The 23,175-nt window shown below is 39.4% G+C and overlaps 1 protein-coding gene across 2 annotated transcripts in view; it reads right to left on the bottom strand.

Annotated features, from left to right (window-relative positions):
• vps13b (vacuolar protein sorting 13 homolog B) overlaps positions 1 to 23,175 on the bottom strand; it is a 394,105-nt gene that overhangs the window by 78,894 nt on the left and 292,036 nt on the right. For both annotated transcript variants that reach the window (XM_014010833.1, XM_014010832.1), the window contains exons 39-41: positions 14,682 to 14,884; positions 10,420 to 10,636; positions 7,983 to 8,167 (exon numbers count right to left, since the gene is read on the bottom strand). In XM_014010833.1, the coding sequence (XP_013866287.1) occupies positions 7,983 to 8,167; positions 10,420 to 10,636; positions 14,682 to 14,884 (605 nt within the window). The remainder of the gene's footprint in view (positions 1 to 7,982; positions 8,168 to 10,419; positions 10,637 to 14,681; positions 14,885 to 23,175) is intronic.

The following is a 23,175-nucleotide window of genomic DNA, read 5'->3' as shown; positions in this document are numbered from 1 at the left end:
GTGGAAAAAAAAACTGCACAAAAAAACCCGCGAAGCAGTGAGACAGTGAAAGGTGAACCGCGTTATAGCGAGGGATCACTGTACAACAGATCTTTCTTGAAAGAAAGATCTGTGATCTTAATGGGATTTGCCTGTTAGATAAAGGTTAAAGAAAAACTTTTTCAGAAGATCCAAAAACCACCTCATCCGAACATAAAATCGTTTTTGTGAAATTCAAGAAGTTTTTTTTTCTTTTTTGCGATACTTCAAAATGTGCATAAAAAAACACTGATGGAAGCATGGCTTATGACACGGTGAAATACATGTGCACATTAGATGTTCCTGTTATTATGTAGATCCTGATTAGAAAAAATTTGAAATGAAGTAAACCAATTGTGCAATGGAGAGAAAATGGAAAAAGGGAAAAAAATACAGTTTTTCTTGTTTCTCCTAGGTGGAATGCTGAAGTTGGATGCCTGGCTCTAGTGTTTAGGAGATGAAGGCATCTGTCAGTTGTCAAATGGATTGTATATATGTTTTTAAAAGTAAAAGTACTCTGGTTCTACAAGACACAGATAATCACGTGTATACACAGGTGTGCGTTTGTATGTACATTCAGAATGCTGTTTGGGCAGTGTCAGCCTCCTCGGCCTGATTGTGTGTGTACCTTATCTGAAAAACAATATGCAAGTCTTAATAGCTGACATTCCCTCTGCTGGATGAGTCCAGTCTGTGTTTTCCTCCAACATTCAACAAAGCCAGCCTGGCAGCTAGACCTTGGGCAAAAAATCAGTCAAGAGTCTGTCTAAAATGTTTTGAGTTTCATTTTGGGAGCTGGTTCAAAGGCCTTGAAATGTACGTTGAGGAATTTCTAAGTAGTTAAATATTCCAAACTGTTTACAAATATTTTTACATTCAGAAGTGTTGGCAGCACACATAAATCTTATTTCCATTCCTGACACCCAGTTATGTTGAAAACAAACTACAGCCTTCTACCCTGGAGAGATTTACTTCTCTGTCTGTTTAAACAATCCAGATTTCTCCTAAGGTTAACCAAAGGCAGGCACTCTAAAGCAAATACACAACAGAAAGACATTATTTCAACTTCCGTGTCTAGCCAAAGTGTGATTGCTGCTAAGTTTCAAATATGTTTCTGCAACTGAAGACTCCCTCAGCTCACTCTGAGGCCGGGGGCTGCTGACATCCACAGCTGTGCGTGCCACAATTTTTATTAAAAATATCAACACTACTATTATGGCCTCTGTTATTTCACTGATGCCTATGTGTCAAGAATTTCCACAACTAGCTACTTCTTATCAGCTACAAGACAAATTGAATTGACATTAGCTTGAGCAAATGTTTATTCAGCGAATGTAATGAAAATTGCTCTGAAAATAACTCCTGCTGTGCTGTCTCAGGTGGGCTAATATATGTTAACATTAATCAGTGTGGAAAAGCAGGAACAAACCCATGCTGAGATCTTCAGAACGGTTGTTTTTGTTGTTTTTCCTTTGTAAAGCCAAGCTGGAATAAGACTGGAGTTTTTGCTGCATGAAGAGCAGAAACTCCAGATCAAATTAACCACATGGACAGTCTTTTATTTTTACWGAGCATTAGCTGTGACTAATGCAGGCCTGCTTAAAGCGCTGTCTTACTAAAACAATAGTTATCTTGGCTATAATGCCATCTTGCTCGTTCTGGGTCGATGGAGTAAAAAATGCCACAAACTCCTCGCAGATGCCCGACTACAAGTCGTATGTTCGCACAGACTGGAGGGGGRAAAAAGCATTATTAATCAATATAAAAGGGTGTGACGCTGATGGTGGAACTGTTTTTCCTCATATTAACAACAGACAGAGCAGCTGCGCGAGCGGTTAGGGCTGAAAGTTGGTGGATCATCTCGGGTCACAGAACGTTTTTACGATATCGGTCTCAGASCAGCCGGGCCCTGCTGGCAAACATGAAAGCCAATCCACGCACTGCAGCTCAAGAAAGCAACAGCAGGGGGGCAGATGGCCTGACGTTTGTCAGAAAAATGTCGGAGAAACTTGGGAAACTTCTGCCAGCAGCAAGTGGATGATGGCATTACCACGGTTGTGGATTGAGGAAAGCTGTTGTGAGAAACGGGCAGGGAAATGAGAACAGAACCATTTATTTGAAACTACTCTGGGTCTGAACTCAGGTTGYTGCTCTCTGTTTTGGCGTTCTCTTTTTCCTCCAGCAGCTCCCAGGAGCTGGGGGTCAGGCTGAATCATAGCCCCTGTGTTTACTCCATGTTTCTCAGGCTTTAAAACCCCACAGAGAGGAGGAGGAAGAGGAGGGAGGGGGTGCAAAAGAAGGATGGAAAGAAGGCAATGACAACACCTGCTTATGATTCAGAGAACAGGCTCTACAGGTGGAAACCTGTGGATGCTCGCTCGGTCAGGGATCGAACACGGCAGTTTTCCCCACAGCAACCTCATCGCAGCGACACAGCCCCCCCCTCTTATTGTACATAAAAACAGCCCAGGCAGCAATTTGACTTTGAGTAATGGAAGGGAGTTTGAATTTCCCCTTCGAGATACTGGAACCAGTTGGGAAACCACAACTATTTAAATGCAGGAAATCTTGATTTTATAAAATGTTAATACGATCGGCTCTGGGGACAAGTGAGCAGCAAGGCACGGAGCGAGCCCCGATCCTGCTCATCTGTTACACGAGGCCGAGAGCGAGGAAGACGTGAAGAGTGACAACACGGAAAAAAAAAAAAAGAATGTCTACTTCTGTTTTGTTTGCACCAGGAGCCGAATTTGAAAAACATAATAGTTTAAATGGTGCAAAAAGAATGATCAGACAGCTTAATGTCAACTRTTACTCTGGCTTTACTGCAGACTCCTCTTTCCTGATCCTTCTCACCTTTCATTTCTCAACATCTTTCAGCCTCCATCTCCACGTGGCCACATGGTAACTTTAGAGGCCTGAGAAATGATGACTGCCTTCCTTCTCTGCTCAGCTTTCTCTCCCTCTAAACACTTCTGATGTAAAAGAAATGAAATTCTTTTGGAGAAGAAATAGAGTCTCTATAGTGCATTGAATTTTATGACCGCATTTTTGTTCGCTCTAAAATGACTTTTTCTGGTTTTAAGAGGGATGAAAAATATATATATATTGAATTGTTTGTAGCTTCATCACCCAGCATCCAAAGTCACCGTTTCACTGAGGCTGAACTCGATAAAACTGGAAACTCAATAACTGAGGCTCAAAAATAATAACGYTCCTTAACAATGAAGGCTTAAAATGATGAAAATGTGTAGAAAAGTCAGGACAATTATTTTATGTACGTGGTAAACATCCAATAGAGATTTTAAAACTGCAGCCTCCTCCAGAGTATAACAGATGTTTTGAAGTTGTTTTTGCTCTTTGCCACATGTCCATGGTCTGAATGCCTAAGATCTTTATAACAAATAGGTCGTTTTAAAGGCAGGGATGCAGCTGAGTCAGTCAGAAACTCCTCGTTTCTGCTCTTAACGAACACAGAGCTGCCTGGGAGCAAAAACAGCCCTTTTTCATTTCTCAGCTTTTATCGTCTACAGCCCCAACGGATATCTGCTTCTAATTTCTACATGAAGTGGTTTCATAGATGGTTACATGCTCCAAGAGTCTTCTTTTCAACACCATCCTTGTAACGCTCTCATTACCTGACTCTTTGTCACAGGATAGTGCCCTGCCAGATGACAGAAAAACAGAGGGGCTGTGAAAACCATATCATCATCATCAGCAGCAGCCACTGGTTCTAATCCTAACCTGCATGTGAAAGCTTTTACATAGGAGCATCTCCTGCAGTTAGACTCCACACTTCCCAATTTAGAAACGAGAACACTCCCAGATGGGAATATGTCTTCAGCAACAGAAGAGAAGTCCACTTGTGTTGTGCTGTTCTGTTGAAAAAGATAGGATTGTTCAAGGATTTTATTAAATGTTGTGAATAAATGTGTGAGTGYATCATATTTCCTAATAGTTTTTCTTGGGGGTGGGGTTTGTGATGTTAGCAAAATACCTCATTAACTGAAATTTATTGAAACTCTAAGGGCGTAATCCTTGAAAGTAAATCTTCAACATAACATTTGGAGTCAATCCACTTCAAGATGTTCACCACACCTTAATGAGACCCAAGCAAACTCAAAAATGGCTTTAACTTAGTTACGATTACAGATACTGAGGTAACCTTGGTGTGATAGTAGCTTACATACCTATAGGCCTATGGTGATAAGCAATGAATCAATTAATCGCATGATAAATTAAAATGAGTTTGATAATTTTCATTTACCTGTTTGTTTTCTTCACATCTCCCTCTTTTCTACTCCTCAGCACAGAGAGGAGTGAACTCTGGCGTCAGGTGTTTGTCACCTGCCCTGTGAACGGGCATTTAGCTAGAGGAGCATCTTTTCTGACGTCTTCTTTTAACTGGCAATGCCTCTGGACACCGTGCCGAATCTTTTACTTTTTATGCTACGTAAATTTCATAAACTTCCGTAAATTTTGCAAGCAGCGTGCAGCTGACCAACTCAGATAAAGGTGGTGTGTAGTGACGTTACAGCTTCAGCTGAACTCTTCCAGGTCAGTTCATAACTTTAACAAACTTATGAAAGTTTATGAAATTTAGCGKKTTTTTTTTTGGGGGGGGGAGGTATATTAGTTTAAAATGGTCACTAAAAATTGTTATCGTTTATCACAAACATTTCTCARACAGTTTATCGTCCAGCACAGTTTGTTATGGTGACAGGCTTATCCAACACATCCTCTTGAGCACAYATTTCAAGAGAGGGCATGTAGTGTCATTTACAAGGTTTTGGCTATACTTCCATCCTTTGTTTGCTTCAGCTTGTGAGTGTATTGACATATTTGCRCAGAGTACATTCTGTTTTTGTAAAAAATAAAATAAAATAAAATAAAAAAGGTGCAAAGTGACCAGACAGATCCTTTTACACTGCAAAAAGTATCCACCTAACCAAGTTTTAAAATCTTACATCCAGCCAAAAAGACTTTTTGATCTTGTTTTGAGACTGATTTACTAAACAAGAACTGATTGTGTAAGAATAATAATCTTGTTTTCAGAATGTGTAAGATTATTTGTCTTGWTAGTCTGAAAATTTGACTCAAATTAAGTCAAAATTTCTGCCAGTGGAGTAAGAAAATTTTACTTGGTAAGATTCTTGAAGTAAGAAAAATTTGAGTCAAATCAAGTATTTCAAGAATCTTACACATTTTCTTACACAATCAGTTCTTGTTTAGTAAATCAGTCTCAAAACAAGATCAAAAAGTCTTTTTGGCTGGATATAAGACTTTAAAACTTGGTAAGATGGACAGTTTTTGCAGTGTAAACAGCAGCTTCTGTAAGCAGTGTAAGACTTGAGACACACACCTCTTGACCCTCTCTGAATCTCTTCAACTCTTTCCTGTTACTAACTCTCATTAACTAACCCTCCGTTATCCCATCTGTCTATCAACTCTATTCCCCTCTCACTTCTAAACACACCAGCTCCCTCCATTTCCACTGTAACTCAATATGTGGCCAATCAGCTAGAGGCTTCAGAGTTGTGCTCGCTGCAGATTTTACAGCTGTGGGGCCTCACTTAAAAGGCGGACATCTGCGGCACCTTCCAGTGTCCTGACTCTCCCGGGCCGGTGCACATAAACAGACCGAACATCTGTGCTGCTTGGTGGGAAGACTGTGGGAGTCCAGCACAGAACCAGAGAGTAAGTGAAGATAAGACAACTGAGGCAGATGGGGAGAAAAAAAAGGAGGAAAAGGATGAGAGAAGGTAACCTGACCTGAAGCACTAAAACATGTCAGTCAGTAATTCCTCTGCATGCCATTCATTTCAGAAGGATAAATTCATTTGTTACAAAGAGTAATGGTACTAAAACAACTGTTAATTTATAAATAAGCCTCTGTTGGGTTCTACGTTGTCTGAAACTGTTTCACTCCTTAACTGTCAAACACATCGAGAAATATTGTTAGATAAGACTTTATTATCTCTGAAGGAAATTCAGAAGTTTCCAACWGCTTCAAATCACACACATTCATCAGAAACAGAGATACAATAAAAACAAGTATAAAGAGATACAATGTGAGGAGGTAGTAAAAACAGATAAAGAGGAGATGTATGGATGCAGTTCGAGTGGACATGGAGGACAGAGGACACAGTGAGATGGAGGATGAGTCACTGATGAGGGAACAGCTGAAAGAAGTTGTTTAACAACTCTCTCCCTCTCTCAGGCRCTCACATTGTCCTCCCTTCATCTCAACCCTAAGGAGTTATGTAACCTGATGACCTGAGCAACACGAGGTTTCTTGAGTCTCAGTGGAGCTGATAGTCTAATGTAGCCCTCAGCCTGGATCTGAGGTCGTATTCACACCTGATAATCTACTTGGTTTGACTGGGGAACACTGTGCAACATTTGTTACAGTTTCAGCTGGTGTAGTTCACTTCACCACTGCACTGTGTCAAACTAACCAAACCCTGTGAACAACTGCTCACCTCCTCGCCTGTGGAGGCTCTGCACCAAGAACCACTGAAGGAATCAACAAGACAACCTTAGAAGACGACATGGAGCGCAGCTTCCTACTTCACAAAATGTAGACAAAAAGAGTGACATCAGATTTTAGTGGTTGTCTCTTTTGTCTTTGTGAAATACGTTAAACACTTCAACAATGAGCTCAGCGTGAGAAGAAGATGAGGCAGAACCATGGAGAATGTTTTTCTGTTATATTGTATAGAAGTGCTGCAGTCCGCTTCCTGCTTTTGGAGCAGTCTCCACTCTGCTTGACCTTCACAWATACAGTCAAACCACATCAGAGTTCACTTCAACTGAGCAGAGACCTAGGTTTTCAGGTGRACCAAAGTTCACTCRTTTGCTCCGCATCAGAGTTCGAWTTCTCGTTCACAYCTCCTCAAAGGAACCGGACTTTCAAGGCAAACAGATTGTGATTAAAGTGGATTAAACAAAACTCTGATTCCAAGTGATTGCCCACCTCTGAGCTCACCCTGCTGATAATCCTGTTTAATAGATTAGCACCCCTCACCCTCATGCTGCCGCCCCAACAGAGCACTGAGTTAAAGATGACAGTGTCGATCACTGCAGAACATCTGCAGAACTTATAGTTCCAACATCGTGCTGTTCAGGATGAACCTCTTTTTATATTCTGTTAGATGCATTCTTGTGTTCAGCACTGGATTAATATGGATTATACTTCTCACATTTACAGCTGAATTTRCAACAGTGGAATTTTAAATGATRAATGATAAAACCATCTTTWATCACAGACTCTCCCCCCTTAAAACAGGGTAGAAAAGACAGAAACTGTTGCTACGTTACTTTCATGTATTTGCTCAAAAAAGAAAAGTCTACGGAGGAGGGTGAAAAGGGGGTCAAGTTGGGACTCATCTTTCCTTTAAAGTGATTATCTGGACAGAGAGGCAGGGGATGGAAAAACAGTGGATGACTGATAGAAGGAAAAGTAGGATGTTCTGTCCCCCACTGAGGCCCTGCAGGCTCGGTAGCTGCAACAACCTGCCAAAAAATAACCTCATCTGGGGTTAAAGGCACCTGGCTATTCACACCAGAGCAAGCAAGATGACTTCCACAGCAGTCTGACCATGTATTACAAGTTTGGAGAGAACACAGGGGTCTCTGTCATTCAGTAACAAGACTCCCAACAAGGGAATCACTGTGGCACCGGGCCCAGATTTAAAATGCTTTACTTCTTTTTCGGTGCAGGTGATGTTCAGCAGAAAGCTGTGAGAGCGATGTGTGGATTCTCTTCTCATCTTACAGTTCTCAGAACTCCTACTCGGCAGCAGATGGCTATACATCCCAACGCAACTGACGTAATGATGTGAGACGCGCAACATGCAGCTGCTTAATAAATCACAGAGCCGTGCTTTCTGAGTTCAGCAAACAAGCAGAGACAAGAGAAGCTGACAGCTCGTGTTGGTGACGCCGAGCGTGGCTAATTCTACCTGCAGGACATCTCCCAGGTCTGCTGTGCTGATCTCAGGGTCCTCTGTGGTGTTGAAAGGGACGGGTGTTATCCTGACAAAGGTGAGGACACGGGGCTCAGGGTACCTCCACAGCATCACCCCCGGGATGTCTTCTGTCTCACTGCAAAACACCACCTCATGGGGTCCAGGCAGCCTCTGTGAACCTGAAAAACAAATCAACACTAAATATGGAAAACCTTTACTCCACAGGTAAACAAACAGGCAAAGAAAATGAGCCAAAAGATTGAAACAAAAATGAGGTAAAAAGCTCATCTTGTTTCTGTGAACTCAGCTCGATATTTGTGAAGGAACAAATAAACTTCCAACAACCCTAAAGCATTTATTATTATCTCTAATTTTTCCTTGGTAAAAGGGCAGCGTTTATTCAGATACTATGACTTGTACCAATCTAATACTCGTGCATGAACCTTTTTTTAGTTAAATTTGTAATACTTTTCAGATACTTAAAGTGCCTGTGCTTCCGTTTTTGTGATTAATACAATTGCATTGTTCGAAAGATAACATTACTAATGTATAGCAAAGACTATATATATATATATATATATATATATATATATATACGCTGCTGAGATAAACAGTTGAGATTTTCAAATGAACAGGAACTGACGCCAAAGAGGAACACCTGCATGTAAGCAGAGCATTGCTACAGTGGCTAAAGCTGGTCAAACTTGGCCTGGTWAAAACCAGACCCTCGTCCTTCACTTTGCTTCATACAAGGGTCTGGACTCGCTGCCATAGAGAAGCGATTCTTGCTGGAGGCGTGGCCTCTGCTGAAGCGTGTGTGTGTTTGTGTCGTTGTGAAGGAGGCTTAGCTAAGAAGCTAAACAAAAATCGCGAGCGCTGTAAACAACCCTACTGAGGACAAAAGTACCGAGCCGAAAGAGACGACTGTAAATGAGAGCTGCTGCTTTGTCAGACAAATTTAATTTAATTTGGAAGCCTTATCAACACAGACTGGCTTCATTCACTTCCTCCACTGCCGTATGCTAAAATAACTAGCAGACACTGCGCAGAACATCAACGTCGTTCAAAACTCCGCCTTCTGTTTGCTGATTGGCCCAGGTAAAATAAACTACAAGCAGACACTGCGCAGAAAATTGATGTTCTGTTTTCTGATTAGTTCGGCTAAAAATTTACCAGATAAATCCTTGTCTATGGGAGAAACGCCAGACGGAGCAGAGAAGCGAAACTAGAATTGAGCGGAGCTGCGTAGGAATGCAAGGGCCAGGCTAGGTCAAACCCAACGCTGACCTTCAAGTTTGATTGAAATGTGAACCGTTATTCATTTACAGCATTTTAATACTGTGCATGAACATTTCAAGAAACTAATTTGTCTTGTTAGCATAGAAAAGTACATTAAAAAGAAGAGTGGGTCGAGACATGTAAAAAAACTGGACATCCACATTCTGCATTTCCTTGATGTTTACGTGTGTCAGAAACTGGGTAAACAAAATATCTGAATAAACATTTTTTTGTGTTTTTATCTAAACATCCACTGATTAAACTATGCCAAGCACCTGCAACAGCTGGATAACACAGGATCCAAACTCCAGAGGGATGTTTGACTTACATCCTAGCTGCTGTTTAGGATTCATGTTTATTTAGAAAAAAGAAAAAAGAAAGTCAAAAGGGGAACCTCGGCTTTGTCTACCCCMACCCCCCACAGAGTGCAAACACAGTCTGTCACCAGAACAGACAAGAAGCAAACAAACAACAATAACAGGCACTTTTTATTAAACTTCCTCTCCAGCCGTCTTTCCTTTAGCCTTTCATCAATATATCCCATCCATCTTTGGGAGGTCACTGGCTGGTTCCTGCACTCAGGGTCCCAGATCCCTCTCCCAACATGTTGCAGACAGACTGTCCTCTTGGTTCCAGTTCACCACTGTACGTTCTTCAGCTTCAGCCAGAACATTAAATGCATCAAAGACCAGTGGAAGAGCGCAACAAACAAAGACTCAACCACAGCTGACAGAATGGACGGCTGGTCTTCAGCCAGAAAGAAGTTTGATCCTCTGTGTATGTTGCTCAGTGTCTGACTGTGTGCACACAAAGCACAAAGACAGCGAATAAACACCGAGTTACTCAGAGTGGAAACAGCCAGTCATGCCCGATGAAACTTCTTTTCACGAAGGCCTTTGATCTAACTTTGTTTTAAGCCTGTGTGTATCTTAAGTGACATTTAATGTTGCTCAAAGCCTCTTCTGTGCAGTCAATGATATTTAACGATTATTAGGCAACTACAGCTAATGTTCTGATGTACCTCTAATTAACATGGGAACCCATATCCATAAATATTTTACCTCAGAGCAGAAATGCACATTCATCAAGGTGCTTTTCTGAGAAAAAATAAATGAAATCTACAGAGCAACACATGAATAATATGTGTATTCACCTGCATCCTGAATGTACTGAAAGCTTCCTGTGCGCAGGTCATCAGAGGTGTGCTCCGTCCGAACAGAGGGAGCGACGGGAGAGGGTGGAGGCTGGGTGTGGCAGGCCTTTCCCTTAGAACTGCCTTCTGCTGAATCCTCTTTCTGGAGATGAAAATAGGCCCGAAGGTACTCTTCCATCAAGGTCAGGCAGTTCAAATGTTCCTGGCCCCAAAAAAACTGTTGTACAGAAAAAAACAGGGGAAAAAATAATAATAACTTGCATTTCCTGCAAAAAAAACTGTGTAAATGCTTACTGCTGAAAGAGCAGAAACAAGCCTAAAAATAGCTCAAAAGTAGCTGGAACAGCTGAAAAAAAATCAATTATCATAAAAAACAAAGCGCATGTTTGCTGAAATAAGCAGTAAGAAGCTGAAATATTCACAAAAAGGTGAGTTTAGCTGAAAAAAGCTTAAATTAGCTAAAAAGCAGCTAAAAGAAGAATACAAAGCTTAAAATGGAATAAAATAGATGAGATGTACAAAAAAGGTAATATTAGCAAAAGACAAGCAGAAAAAGTCAAAATAAGGCAGAAAAAAGCTAAAATCAGAAAAATAGAAGCTGAAGAAAGCTGACATTAACACAAAAAACAGAAAGAAAGTTTGTTGAATTATGCAATAAGAAACCGAAATTAGCTCAAAGTAGCTAAAACTACAGAAAACTGCCGAAATTAGCAGAAAGAAGCTAAAAGATACATTAAAAGCTTAAAATAGAAGAAAGGAGATGAGAAGCAGAAAAAGTTGAAATTAGCAAGAGAAAAAAATTAAAAAAAGATAGCTAAAACATAAAAAGCTATAATCAACTAAATAGATGCTAAAGACAGCTGAAATTAACACACACAAATAAAACAGAAATCACGTTTGCTGAAATTAGCAGTAAGCAGCTGAAATTAGTTAATAGTTTAAACCACAGAAAACAGCTGAAATTATCAGAAAGGAGATGAAAGAAGAACAAAAAGTTTTAATTAGCAAAAGAAAAGCAGAAAATGTCAAAATATTAGCTAAAGCAGAAAAAAAGCTAAAATCAGCTAAACAGAATCTGAAGGAAAATTAAGTTAACACAAAGAACTAAAAAAGCAGAACCAGAACAGAAGGTAAAAAGTGCAGTAAAGATTTATGACTATTTTGAAGGGTTGCTGTTGAAAACAGTTCATTTTTAATGAGGAAAAAATGGACGGAAAATCTAAATATCTAAATAAATAAATAAATAAATAAATAAAAAAACTCAAGTTATAGCCGGAATGTCCTGAAGAAGTTACATGTTTTGATATATTATTGTTGAAGCAGCACAAAAATTGTGGAACAAAATACATGCTGAAAAACAACAAAAAATCTCAATAATGTGAATAAGAATTCAGACAAGTGAGAGCAGAACTGATGTTAAAAGAATGACAACAGTTTATGTAAAACATACAGAAAAACAGAGGATTCAGTATAAAGAGGAGGAAGCTACGCAACATCCCAAGGTCTACTTTTGTTTTCATAAACACTGCAACTTCTACTCTAAGTGAAGCAGTCAGGGCTATCCTCGTCATCACCCACTCACAGTTTTACAAATATTACACAACACAGCCTGATGTTCTCATTGAGCCATGGCATTCCCCCTCCTGTGCTCCATCAAAGTCAGGTTTGCCTGGGGTTTGGACAGAGGACTAGGAACCTCTGAGTCAAAAACTCTGCACACATAGAGCTGCCCGCCTGCTTGCCTGTCACTACTCTAAGGCTGAGTATGACTAAAGTCCAAAAGAGGAAAATTTAGGGATTTTTTTTCTATCCAGTTTTGGAAAGACACACTGAAAGAAATCGGAAGAAATTCTGGTGGTTTTGCTAAAGCAATTGATTAAAACGCCAAGGACGCCAATATTTGCAGAAAGAATTGCATGATTACATATTAAATGTTGAGTTGCAAGTGATTTTTCTGTTAATGCACACGCAATAAAAGCATTAAGGAAACCACTGAACACAAGCGAGGGGGTTCCCCCAAGAAAAAAAAAACATGGAATGTTGCATTACACACTTTTCTGTTAGTCACATTAAAAAGGGACTTTTTAGGTTCAACATTATGTAACTTCGCTCTGGGAAAAAAATCATACAGATGTTTGTCTTCCACTATAAATAGATACATACTATTCCACCATTTAACCAGAAGATATGACTCGAAACTAATGTAAAATTATAAGTTGCAGCTGTTACTGTCGTTACTTTAAAGAGAATATAAGCCAATGAAATTATAGAGGGACAGCAGATCTAAGAGGAATACTGAGTGTGGTGAGATGTGCTTGTGGATGACAGCCTTTCAACAAGGAAGTGACTGTTTTATTTTGGAAACCAAGGATATTTACAGTGCCTTACAAAGACATCCATCCCTGGTGGTATTTTCTTGTGACCTTACAACCACTGTCAGGGTGTTCTCAGCAGGATGAGAGCTGGTGCTTCAGATATGGTGTCCTTAATGGACTAAAACTTTGAGTTTGRTCTCATCTGAACAACACCTTCCACAAGTTTAGAAAATAAAATATTTTTTTAAAGTGATGGATTTTACTGCCACTTTTCCATGAAGCCCATCTCTGTGCAGCTTCTACCTGTCCTACAGACAGATCCTCTCTCTACAGCAAAGCTGCAGCTCCTTCAGGACTATCTCAGGCCTCCTGGATGTTTCTCTGATCAATGCCCAACTTACTCAGTTTGAGTTTTGGTAGACCTTCTRTTGGCAGGTTTACTGTGAAGGTAACATCAAGACCACTGAGGATGAACAATAACACGCCTCAAGCACATCTGTATGTCGGTGGGGTTTGGCTTAGATTGAGTAGGTATGGTGACGAGCAAGACGAACAAAAACAAAGTGGATTATTTATTTTCTCACCTGTTTTTGTTTATGTCTTTGGAGGAAAAAGTGGAAGTGAAGAGGTTGTGGCCTGATAGACCAAAGGATATTCAAATCCAACAAAATAAAAAGGGCAAAATCAAAGTTTTAAGTGACCTGGTGTAAGAAATTGTTCAAATTGGAAGCCCAAATAATAAACAGAAACCCAATTAAGRTCTCAGTTAAATGTTTATTTTTCAGATATAAAGACTCCATCTTTTCCCAGCCTGTGTGGCTTCATAGTCTAAACAAAACGACCCTGAATCACATAATACCTAAYGATTCCCTGGTCACACCACCTGGGGGTGGCTCCTTACGTCAGCATTTGTATGCCAATGTAAATAATTAATCTGACACTGCTGGAGCAAGGCACATATTAAGTAGAGTCTTGTTGATTCTCTTCTGGTCAAAGCAAATAACTAGTACTGATCAAAAAGTATAAAATATTAAGATTGTATCTAAAATTCAGTTAATAAGACACAAAATATCATTCGCTGGTTTCAGTGAAAGGACGGGCTAACATAACAGCAAGTTTAGCTAACAAATCTCTTCGCTACTTTGTGTTTGAAATCCAATTTGCAGCATTTATATTATATTATATATCTATTAGCTAATAACTAATATTATAAAAAATATTAGCCCACCATACAAATACCACCWCTGCTTAAGACCCATCTTTGCTTCTTAGCTTTTGATTCTGGCAGAGTTTAAGATTCTTTTAGACCTAAGGGTTTTATGATGTATTTCTGTATTTTACATGAATTTTAATTATTTTTGGACATTTCTGTGTTTCTTTGTTAATGTTTTTTTTCTGTTCATTTGGCTGAATTGTGAARCACTTTGGTCAACTTCTGTTTTTATGTGCTATGTACATAAATTGAGATCTATATAACAGGTGTGTCATTTGACTCAGATTTTACTTACAAATTGATCTTATTTAACTCATTTTGTGGCTTCTGCAGATGATAGTTAGAGCTTTAAAGCAAGAGGATTGAATACATATGCACACAACTTTTAGCTTTTAGATATTAAGGGTTTTTTTTTGCTTTTAAATTTGTGTTTTTGGGGAAGTGTTGTTTTTAATCAAATGAAGAGTCCCATTAAATTCCAGGTTGTAAAACACAATAAAAGAGGAATGTATTAAAATGTAACTGTAATGTTTTAGTAGTAGCAGTGGTATCACTGAGTGATAGMCTGTTCTCCATCTAGAAGAACCGTACAGAAGCTTTAAGAGACTTTGAACAGGACTTTGAGTCACTGAGTGCAGAGGTGCTGACCTAACCTTAACCACCACCAACTGCAGTCAAGCTGAGAATTACATCTTGTGATTAGTGAGCTGAACCCGTGTCAAAGGTACACAAACCTGCAGCAGACCTCCCTTTAGGTCAAACAGAAGTTTAGGGGGTCCAGATTCAGGTCCAGGACTGCCGCTGTGTCGGCACCAGCGAGCCTCCAGAGAGCTGCAGCAGGAGAACGGCCCCAGCAGCACATGGCTCCGCTCCCTCAGTCCTGTTTTCACCAGCGCATCGTTTATCTTCAGCAGGACTGAGGCAACCTGAACTGGATCTAGGAACACAAAGAAAGCAGCGACTTCAGTAATAAAGAGATAAATGTTTTAAAAAATAAAATCAGGGAAAACTAAACAAAGCAATAAAAAATGAAGAGGAAAAATTATTATTTCACAGCTTCCTAAAACAATCGTAACATTTTTCTAGTTTTTCAAGTTTGTCAGGAATCTCAAAAAACGTACAAAAGGTACACTTTCTGGAAACACAAAACACTTGGGGAAAAATGACAGATGGAAGGTGTTAAACTGAAATCTTTAAAACAGCTTCACTTCATTACAAAATGTGTACCCTTCTCATTCAGTACATTTCTCTCAGTGCCCTAATTTCATGCTGAAAATTTTCACTTTGTGCCCTTTTTTTTGTTTGTATGTACAAAGCTGATAAAAATTATTCACACATTTGGATGTTTGATGCCTTTATTGCTGTCATAAATCAAACATGATTAATAAAAATTCTCCAAAAATAAATCATAGAAGCCTTCTTCATGAAAAAGTGAGTTCAAATTTCGAAAAAAGTGATTCCAATTAAATAAAATCATGTGCTACTAAACAAAAAGCTGAAACTAAGTGACTGCATAAATATTTATATTGTTTAAAATGGCCGTGCCAATTCAGTTCAGAAAAGATTATTAAAAAATAAAAACCAGGGGATGGATACAAAAAGAATTTCAAAAGTCCTACGTGCATGTAAGTAAGCAATTTGGGACATGAGCAGGTCCTCCTCACAAACTCATGTTCAAGATTGACCATGAATAATTTATAACTGCAATAAAAGCCAAAAAATCCAAGGGGGTGAATACCGTACTTATTTTAGGCGCTGTAACTAAAAAATATTCTGTTTAAACGTGTGTCGGGGTCCAGAACTAACTGCATCTCAGGGCTTTGGGTTCACTTGGTGTAAAACACAGAACATATGAGGTTAGAGAAAGATGAAGAGGAACATGGAGAAACTGAGGAAGGAGGTGATAAATGAGAAGATGAACAGATATAGACAAAGATGGTGGGAAAAAAGAAAGAGCCAAGAGGAGAAAGTGATCTATGACATGATGAAATGACACACACACACACACACACAAGTGCTCAGATCTTTCCAGGCTTGGTAAACTGACTCAGAAACATCTTATTCAACATCAGAGCACCTTAACTCAACAAGGACGAGCCAATGAAAGAGGGTTCGCTTGTATGAGACAATTTGTGGGGAACAGTTCCACTGAGATGACTCATATCTCTCAAGGAATACTGTTGATAAAAGTTGGCAGTTTACCTGCTAATAACTTCTGGTGTTGCAGCACAGACAGAAAGGTTTGGACTCTGGACTTATTTTTAAGGCCAGGATTTATTAGACAGACCCAAAACCTCCATTCCTTTACATCTTTTCCAAATATATATAGCAGCATGTTTAGATTGAGTGAAGGCACACACTGACACACAAATACATAGAGAAAAGTAGAGCCACATGGCTCCAAACAGAAAATACAGATGTAAAAACAAACAACCTTCACACCCAGGTGAACACGTGGAAACGCACACTCTCACATGAACATTCCCCTTCAAACACGCAATGAGTATCAAAACATTTTGTCCTGTCTCACCATGCGTCATTTACAGCTCAGCTGACCGCAGCATCCGCTGCTACAGCCAGCAACAGCAGCCAGCACGCTCCATAATCAACCAAATTGGGAGTGGTTTAAATGAGGGGGAATCCCTTTTTTCCTGACTTTATTCTTCCTTCCAGAATAAATAACAGTTGGAGGCACATTTCTCCATCCTTTGTCCACTTCTGTTTCTACCATGTATGTCTCTGTAGGGTTGAGCTCTCAGATCTGTCAACAGACGCTCCAAATACATGACCCTGCTAAACTGTTGAGGAGCAGAGGGAACGTAAATAAATACCACCAATAAATAAAATAAGGAGATGAAAAACTATCAAATAATGTGGCAGATGGCACTTTGTTTTTCCAGTTTGATGAAATTTAAACAACTACAGACAAAACTACTGATCGTGTGTAGTGCAGGGTGTGTATTAGTGAGGAACACACATCTGCATATAATCTCCATTTCCAGAAAATATGTCAGTGTTCTAAAATGTTACAAARTTACATTTTCCCAATTTGTCTTTCAAGCTAAATGTGGTTTTCAGGCTGCTCTTTGTACAGACTGTCATGTCACGTGATTTTGACAGCCACTTGATTTCTGGCATAACTGAAAAACAAAAAACAAACAAAAAAAAAAAAACCTCACCATCACTCAACAGTTTACTTCTGAAGTCAGAACTGTAACCTGGAACTATATCACACAAAACCCTCAGAGCACAAGCTCATCTCTGATGAACACAGCTCCATCTCCTACAGCTTATCCATAGCCAGGAGACAACAGGTCCAGGAGACAAACCCAGACCTCTCTCTCCAGCTCCACCCAAGTAAAGTAGTTCCCAGGCCGGAGAAAATACACAAACACTCCAGCGAGTCCAGGGTTTGACCCAGGGTCCTTTCCCAGTGGGACATGCCTGAAAAACATCTAAAGGGAGACATCCTAATCAGGTGAACCACTTCAACTGAGTCCTTTCGATGTGGAGGAGCAACGGCTTTAGCTTAAAACTCTGGCATGAAAGATGCAGATATGCATTCCTTGAAGGAACACTTGGCTTTTCTTTTAATCTAAATGACATCTTAGCTGAGGCGCTGCAGTTTTTCTGGTAATTCAAAGAAACCAGAGGCAGTTCAGCAAAATAAAAAGGAGTGWTTACACACAACATGCAAGCATTTATCATGCATGCATGTTGTGTGTAACATGCATGCATCATGAAATGGGATGAGTGACAATGTTATTGGTTAAAGTGTTGCATTTATAACCATTCTTGTAAAACAGAAACAATCTCTTTCCTGTTATATACTGTATACACAACAGAACAGTCGTTGAGGACTGAAAAAAATATTTTGTACTTATTCAATAATTATAGACATAACAGCTTTTTTCTGTACTTTTCAAAACAAAGCAACAAAATAAAAACAAACACCTGGATACCCAACGCTGGAGACTTCTGATAACCTAGTGTGCACATGTGCATCCACTGCAAGCTCTCATACAACATAAAACACTTGAGAAACACAGTGGGTGGTGGGAAAAGGGTGGATAGAAATCTTCCTCAAGTGAAATATATCTATGGCAAACACCCGGGTAAGATTAGATAGGATAGGAGACTGATTTACCACGTCGGTTTCTCCCTGGCAGCCGTTATCTGACCACTGCCTGGCTGATTTATACCCTGCAACGTACTGGTATCAATTAGTAGAAACCTTAAGGAGTCATTACATAACTATCTGAGGSCCCTGAAGACCTTCTGGGATGGTAAGAGTAATAGGAGTAATATACTGTCATTCACCACAGAAATACGCTATTCACTCACCACAAGACCACTATAGGACACTAGAGGAAACTGGTTTTGTAGCAGGGGACGCTGTCGGCCAAAATGGTGAAGTGCAGGAAGCTGTGTGTCATCCAAGCAATTACAAAGGCAGACCTGATGATTGGTGATGAATGACATATGGGCTGAATGTCAGCAGCAATGCTGAAGCACAATCCTGTATGTGTCACAGAGATGTGTTATATTCTAAATATGGACTTTAAATGTGATTAGYTCAGGGGAGAAAGCTTTGAAACAATAAAATGATCTGTCAAAGTCTTCTAGTCACGACTAGTTTACAGACAGACCATTAAAAWCAAGAATCAATGACGGAACTGAACGGCACAAACAAGAACCAAACAGACAAAAAATATACCCTAAACTCCAGTCTGTAGATTTATCTTTCTTTATGTTAATAACAATATACAWATCGCATTCTTTGACTCAATATAATAATTCTGACAAATCATCGTGACCATTTTAGATCAGCTTTGTGCAAAGTTTAGTAATTCCCAATTTATATTATTATGAAATATACTTGATGAAAGAGTAACTGTATAAAACTTTTTATGCATTGAGTTTTCCTGATTGATCAGCTTGTTTCTGAATGAGTATTTTCCAAGCTTAAATTGTTTGACCTGTAGTGTGATGCAGGGAAATAAGTTTATATGATAACATAAAAATACATTAGACAAGTTATTATACAGCGGTTAAAACAGGTTGAGTTTAAATTCAGCACATTTTAGACAAAAGGAGAGGATAACTGTTAGTGTTTTAACATTGTGATGCCGGTTACTCAGTACACTGATCTACAGCTCTATAAACATGTCTCTGGGTGTATTTAACTTTGCTGCACAATTTAATAACTGAATTGCTGTTCCACCCCCAACTTTGACTTATTTCATATTACTAATGATGCATTGATAATTTATTAGTTGGGTTAGCTTGCCATAGCTCTGCAGGATGTATTTTCATAAATTCATCTTGTTCTGGCTTTGCTCRGCTTTGTATTTCATAGAATAAAATGGGCAAAAATAGCTTTAATTCAGCAGAGTAAACAAACTGATAGGATTATAATTCACAGATTGGCTTGAAAAGTGGAAAAACGCTAGAATTCCAAAGGTATAAATAACGGGTAGCTTTGGTTTTTTTTCCCTCCCCAAAAATAAGTTTTCCTTGTGCAAAACTGCTAGAGTAAATCACCGTGAAGAAGTAGGGGGTCCACAGAAGCAAACGACCACGGAGAAAGGTTTGCACATGTGTGTGTTTTCAAATAATGTACAATAGTAACAGGCTCTGCTGGTCTGTGTGTGTTTCTGRAGTCAGGGGCACTGTATGGGCAGTGAGAGAGAGAGCCGGGGATTAGGGTTAGGGAGGGTCCTGTTTCATGGACCCTCGGACATCTGTTCTCTCTCTTTTGCCCACTCCCCTCCTCTCTTTCACTGAACTACAAATGCCCCCCTACCTTAGGGAGTGGTGAGCCATGGATGGAGGGAGGAATGTAGGGCTTCCACTTGCTTTTCATTAACACAGGATCTGGTAACACACCTCACTGTCAACCTAATCCCCCCTCTCTCCATCTTGTCCCCTGGCTGAGGGGCTGCTATGACCAGGTACAGAGCCMCAGATGTTTCACGAACTCAAGGGTGGCAGCTATGAATGTTTGCTGATGAATACAGGGTGGTATGGGGTGACTGGAAAGACATCTGCAGAAGGGACTGTGCACACGGATCATTCGGAGTAGTGTTCAGTTTCCTCGTCTGTCCTGTCTTACAGCAGATCTCTTTCCATACCCTATCTATCACTCTGTGCCTTTTCTATCTTCCAACGTTGTGGATTGTTTTACTTTTCCTCATTGGCCCATCTGTCCTATTTTCTGACTCATTCTCTACCTCAACACTTCTTTTCTTTTCCAACAACTTATTTAACGTAACCCTTTAAAATTCCTTCGCCTCTCTTCCTTCTCACTCCTGTGTTTTCTTCCAGGAGCTCAAGGTCTGCTCAGGATTTGGTCCATCAGTCTCAGTGTGTCACAGCAGACAAACAACAGCAGCAACAGTAGTGCAATACACTGTAGCAGTAGTAGAGGTACATTCCCCTGTCTAACATCTCATACACAGCTGCTCCCAGGGGGGTCGTTTCCACTGACTTATTGTGGCAGCTCAAAGGCTCAACCTTACCGAACGAGAATCTTGACCTTGATCTCTGGCAAAAATTCCGGGTATCCATTTTCTTCGGTACGGCGCAGAACAGAGTGGTGAGTGATGGAGGTGGTKCAGCCGAGGGTAAAAGTCAGCAGATACATCTATTGTCACCAGAGATCAGTCTGAGTAATTGGAGACAGTGTGTCTCCCTCCGATGCCAGCAAATCTGGAAACATTATGTGGAGGAAGCCTCAGGGAAAGAAGCCGTACGTGTTGTGACAAAGATCTACATGGGTGTTTAAGTTATCAACAACAACAAAATAAAAAGAAAGTGGGCAAGTCAAACGTGTCATTCAGAAGCACGGCCTCTGTTTGTTCTTTGAAACCTTACCCCTCACTAACAGGATTTTCTCTGAAGGCCATTTTTGCTGCATAAGCCTTCCAGTGTCACCGTTTGGAGGGTGAAATGGAATCATGTATGTTTCAGAGACGGGGCTCAGAAATTAATCAGTATTCCAAGGGATCTAGAATGATCTTAAATCTTAAAGAGAAAATAAAAAAGTCTCTGGAGTAGAATTATGAAAGTATAAMCACTTATTCACAACAAACCTACAAGTTTTTGAGAATTAGTAATACATTGTATTTCAAGAGCTAAAACATGCTTTTTTTCATGAGCAGTAAAACAGCACTTTTAAAGAGGTTTTGCTTCAATATGACAAAAAAATAAATAAACAATATTAATTCAAGRCCCAGCACTCCTCAAAGGAATGAAAAAAGTCCAGTGGCCTTTCAAGCCAGACTAAAATATCAGAGTGTGTGTTGWAGATGACAATCCGATCTCTGAAATAACAGGAAAGTATGCACATTCAAAATCCACTAGGGTGGGTGCTGGACCAGATATTAAATAATAAGCATGAAGGAAAACAATGACCTGCGCAACTACACAATTTATTAGAGTGACATTTCTGTTCACTGCCATTCTTAAGACCATTTAATTCTCAATCAAGCTTTGTATTTTCGACTATCCTCTCTATGGACTGACGTACATCTACTGTAATGGAAAATTTAATTAAAAACACCTTGTGGATACACTGCATGTTAGGTTATAATATTTTGCTTGCAGCCCCAAAAACTAAATAAATTAYATAATTCCAGCAGTTAATGTCAAGATTTTCAGTAAATATTGTTTACAATGAGTAGTCCTCAGAGTGTGTGTTGTGAATGATTCTCAGCTACTACCACACCAGATACTAGCACAATATCTATAAAAGTGACTGAATTAAAATAATTGTGTTTTCTAAAGTGAAGGGCAGTGGTGGCCATCTACAATTAGATTGGCTCCAAAAGTAAAACAGCTTTAAAATGAACATTCTAGGCTACGATGGTGTGATGGTATTTCTGTATACCCGGGTACTGAAATATGGTGAGGGTATTTAAAAGCTTTGATGGCATATTAACCCTCTGGAGCCTAGTCACATGACCTTTTAAAATTGATGTAGGTAGAAAGATACACATTCTCCGAGACTCTGTTACAATTTGTGACAAACGTAGAGACTTCAAACTTTACACCTGTTTTTAAATTGTCTCTCATTCTTCTCTCGAGCCCAAACATAAACTCAAACCTCTTTTCTGACTGAAGCCCAACGTTATTTGACAAGTGCCAAAAAATTTACAGGAAAAACACAAAAAAGAAAAAACACAAAATTTGAATGAAGTTCGGTGGCGATGAGTGGTGAACAGAAGAAAGTAACTTGACAGACAATACACGCCAGTTATACCACAGTATTATCTAAAGATATGTCAGTATGAAAAGGATCAATACCATCCAGCCCTACATTCAATGACTACATTGAGATTGAGATATTTTGTAAACAGACACACAAACACACATGGGTAAATATATTATTGCTTGCCTTTTGCCTTTTCCAAGTGAAAGATAATTCATTACAAATCAGTCTTCTTGTGTTTAATGTAAACACATCCTCTGAAAAGTTTTGTGTTCCAATAAAAACTAAAACAAATGAAAACTGAGGGAGAAGATTAGCTTTCATATCAGAACATTTCTCATTTATTTTACTGAATTACACACACACACACACACACACACACACACACACACACACACACACACACACACTTGTATTTGCATCAAACTGAGGACATTGTGTTGACTTTCTTTCATTTTTTAACTGTATTTATGCCTAACCCAGGCATTTTCCCTAAGATTAACCATTACTGGTCTATAGTTAACCCTAACCTGAACCAGAACTTAATTCACACCATACCTCTAAACCTAACTAGTAAAGTACAGCAGAGCTGCAAACAAAGTGAGGACWTYGAAGAGGYCCTCACTTTACATCAAAGACCTCACTTCGATAGTAAATATGGCGCACATGGTCCTCAATCTGTAGTAGAAACAAGTACAGACACATACCTACTATGTTTCTCTCTCCTTGTGGGGACTTTCCACTGACTTCCATTCTTTTTGTGGAAATTTTTATATACTAACCCTGACCATTTACCTTAAAATTAAACTCACAGGTACATACCTGACCCTAAGATTAACCATTACTGGTCTATAGTTAACCCTAACCTGAACCAGAACTTAATTCACACCATACCTCTAAACCTAACTAGTAAAGTACAGTAGAGCTGCAAACAAAGTGAGGACTTTCCAAAAATGACCTCACTTTCCAAAAATGACCTCACTTTGTTGATTAAAAACTTAACATGGTTCTCACTC

This window comes from Austrofundulus limnaeus, unplaced genomic scaffold, assembly GCF_001266775.1.
Source record: "Austrofundulus limnaeus strain Quisiro unplaced genomic scaffold, Austrofundulus_limnaeus-1.0 Scaffold74, whole genome shotgun sequence".
In the NCBI taxonomy this organism is placed as follows: Eukaryota; Metazoa; Chordata; class Actinopteri; order Cyprinodontiformes; family Rivulidae; genus Austrofundulus; species Austrofundulus limnaeus.
This window is presented reverse-complemented; position numbering and strand designations above follow the sequence as displayed.